Here is a 3,766-nt window from a genome sequence, read left to right on the forward strand (position 1 = left end):
AAAGGAAGAAAAAAAAAAAAGAAAAACGATGCTGTTGGTTTAGAAGTGAATAAAAACGAAGCTGAGAAACCAAGGTTTTCTTTACCCGTCTGTACCTATATAGGCCTGTAAACAACGTCGTGTATGTGCAGTGGAGTATAAAGGGAATAATAAAGAGTACACACTTTTTATATGCACGGCTTTTAACTCTTCTCACTTTTTCACCGATTCTTCGGCTGCGAGTTCGACAGCGATCCGATTGAAATGCATTAAATGCGACTTGATATTCTTCAGTTCTCGAATATCTGGTACACGTAAGAAAAGCAGTGTGTTGCGTTGAGCAGAGGACGATGTTAAAGCAATGCGAGAGAATCGAACTGACATTGTTTTCGTCGTTCCCTCGCGAAGTATCGTGGGCTTTTGCCACGTTGGTTCGAAGAAGGTCTTTACACGAGGTTTCTTTCCTTTTTTTCCAAGATGTTGTGTACGTGCTATACGTTCGTAGCTTAAGTATAATTAATTATATAATTATATATTAATTGTATATTAATTAATGTATAATTAATTATATAATTATATATTAATTATGTATTAATTAATGTTAAGTATAATTTTTACGTAGAACTAAGCAGAATAACTGATACTCGATGGTTCAGCTACTCTCGACTCCATTTTCCTTCATTTCCTCGAGTTCAAGCGGACAAGTTGGAAACAGGGATCGAAATCAACAGGTTCTGTACGTTTTCAAAAAAAAGAAAAACAAAAATTCTGCTCGAGCTTGTGCATTTCGTATCGAAGAAATATCTGTTTTCGTGGAACTTTCGTGGAAAGAAAAGTGTCTCGCTTTTGAACAGTGTAATAAAAGTTCCATGGAAAACGAGTAATTGCCTTTTTTTTTTCTCTCTTTCTAACAAACAGACTAATTTGTACAACTTCATCCTAAATCGAATACTCGTTGCGTGATCTTATACCTGATTGTTCAACTCTGTTTTAGAAAAAGGAAATGCGCGATTTCGTTAACGATTCGTTGATCACAAGAGATGGACAATCGAGCATTTCCGTCGTATTTTGCTCGTACTATCTTCGAAAAGGGAAAGGAAATGTCGCGCAAAAGTTTGTATAAAATTATCGGACGTCTACGACGAGGAAGCCATCAAACTACGACAGTGTCAGAATCGGTTTGCTATAAATCTCACTGCCGATGAGTTTATCAAATCTCTGTCATTCGTCGAGTCGCAAAGTTGCCTGAAAGATGGCCAAAGAATACCTGAACGATATATTGTCTAATAAAGCTTTTGTTTCTCGTCAAAAATTCGCCTTTCATTTGCAGATGAAAGTAAGAAAAAAAAAAAAAAAAAAACGCAGTTACTTTCTGGCCAACCTAATATTTCAAAACATTCGATTAATAATGAATATTCGAGCATTATTCGTTGAATGGTATTCATATGTCAGTGAGAACAAATTATCTTCCGACGAGAGAAAAATTCTTACTTTTACATATATATATATCATAAGTTTCATTCCGTCTGAAACTTTTGCTTCTCAGTACAGTTTGTTCATCTGTAATAATGCCTACCCTTTTCGATCCCTGATCACTGTCGGCGCTCATGGCAATTTGAATTTTCGATCCCGCTCGCGACCGCAAGTTCAAGCCGATGTCGACGCGATCGAGAGCGACGAGCTTCGCGACATTCACGCGCAAATATATACATATATATATATATATATATATACATACATACATCGGACGTAATCGGGGGAGAATGCGAAAAAATCCAGCGAGTCTGGATAGTTCGAGCCAGTGGGAGCCAAGTTGCGACAGGTGAGAGGACTGGTCAAGTCACGAAGGACGATCGTCTCGCGCGGATGAGACATGGGCGATATCCTGCGAAGCTGGATGCAAGCTAGGCTAGGGATCCTGATCGACTTGACGCCGGACGTGTTCGGCCACTACACCAGGGACGGCTCGCTGCTCGCGCAGATCCTTCACAACTACGACGTGATCAATCGGGAACAGTTGGAGACGATCGTCGCGACGCAGGACCCGGCCCTCTGCCGTGTGAACCTCAAGCACCTGAGCATCTGGCTGAGGTTCGTGGGCATCGACTTCGACGACGAGAGCATCGACGAGATCTCGTGCGGCAAGGGCACCACCTCGCTGCGCCTCTTCTACAAGCTCTACCTGTCCCTCGAGACCAAGGACAGGCTGCACTTCGTCACGCTGCAGAAGGAGAGAGAGAGGTTGCTGCCCGTGTCGAAGAAGTTCGTGGTGACGAGAGTATGCGAGGATCCTCCGCCGTACCAGCCACCGGTGCATCCTTCGTCGGCGAAGCTCGCCAAGGGGGCGGACGTCGTCGACTGGCATCGTACCAAACAGCCGGCGATACTCGCGAAGTTTCGACGAGGGCGAGAGAAGCTCGAGGCTGCCCGCGTGCAGCCGGACGTCGTCGTCGTCGATCGCTGCGTAGCACCCGAGGTGCATAACATTCGAGTAAGTACTCTTGGTAGAGAGGAGTTACGGCCAAGTTACACAGGGATGATTGGAAGATGGAGGGGAATTGAAATTGTGGAGTTTTGGCAAACGGTTCAGATGCAAGACGCTGCTCTTCGAAGGTGCTGGAACGAAGGTCCACGAGTGGCGAAGGTTGTTGACGTTACGCGGTGGATGTTGTAGCGTAGCGAGGGATAGCGAGTTACAGTGGTCCTGAGATAGTAGATTAGTGTTGTATAGATTGTACAGAATATAAAGTAGATTATAGGTTTATATTAGAATTATATTGTGTTAGAGTAAGAGTGGAAGTAGTTTAGTTTAGTTGGAATGTAGAACGAAGCGTAGAGCTCTGTGCTGTAGTACGAGTAGTCTCTCCCCGATTTCGGTGCGACCGTAATTTCTTAGAAGTTAATATTAGTAGTTTAAACTTGCAGTAAAAATTAGAGATTCCTAGGTACGATGTGTTAGTTGATCTGCGGAATAAAAAGTCTATTTGTTCGTTACATCTCCTTTTTCTTAAATTTAGAAATCACGTCCTCTGTCGTTTTAAAATGACAAAATATGTCGACATTGATATGTTAGGAATTTGATCGCAAAAAAAAAAAAAAGAAATTTCCAACGCGTGTATATCGATCTGTCGAGGAAAATTTTCAAATCTTTCTGCAAACGTTTTATGGATCAAACGAAACGTGAAGGAAAAAAGCTGTGGGTTTAATTTCGAAGATACAGTTGGAAAAGTTTACAAATCAATCCTCTTAATTGGCTATTTTTGCAAATGAAAATTTAATTCGATTTATGGGCATTGAAATGCTAGCGCCGCGTAGCGGTGAATTGGTGGAACTAAAATCTATCGCTGTCCTTGTCCCACGCTAGTGCTGTTCTTATCTGTTACCTTGCATAAGTCCGTCCTTGTCGCACACTATCGCGCTCCTTGTCTACGAACTGTTGCTGCCATCTATCGGATTTTTCCAATTTACCCTTTTAGTTCCAGATGAAATTTGAGGCACTTAGATGTCAGCACAGTCGATAGACAAGGAGCGCATCAATGTACGACGAAGACGACAGCGATAGATTTTTAATTCCTTCGTTTCGCCGCGGAGTGGCGCTAGTCTTCAAAAATGTGAAGGGTTAGAAAGTGGCGATGATAATGCGAGGATAATGTAGGAAGTGATGATGTGGGTAAGGTGAGGAAAAAGGTTGTGGCCATTTCGTCTCAGAGTCGCTGCCTAGACTCATCAGTGGGGCTGATGGCAGCGACTCCTTACCCCAGACGCTTGTTTTTCTAACTACTCGCTA

The 3,766-nt window shown here is 42.7% G+C and overlaps 1 protein-coding gene across 1 annotated transcript; it reads left to right on the forward strand.

The window, feature by feature from the left end:
- Positions 1 to 553: 553 nt before the first annotated feature.
- Positions 554 to 2,973, forward strand: LOC122538641. Its single transcript, XM_043672889.1, has one exon. The coding sequence runs from the start codon at positions 1,853 to 1,855 to the stop codon at positions 2,651 to 2,653; it is 801 nt and encodes a 266-aa protein (XP_043528824.1). The 5' UTR covers positions 554 to 1,852; the 3' UTR covers positions 2,654 to 2,973.
- Positions 2,974 to 3,766: the final 793 nt, after the last annotated feature.

This window comes from Frieseomelitta varia, unplaced genomic scaffold (genome assembly GCF_011392965.1).
Source record: "Frieseomelitta varia isolate USP_RPSP 00005682 unplaced genomic scaffold, Fvar_1.2 scaffold_1689, whole genome shotgun sequence".
NCBI classification, from domain to species: domain Eukaryota; kingdom Metazoa; phylum Arthropoda; class Insecta; order Hymenoptera; family Apidae; genus Frieseomelitta; species Frieseomelitta varia.

Bases quoted from the DNA above. Each gene is read 5' to 3' on its own strand.
- LOC122538641 (XM_043672889.1), top strand. From the start codon at position 1,853: ATGGGCGATATCCTGCGAAGCTGGATGCAAGCTAGGCTAGGGATCCTG.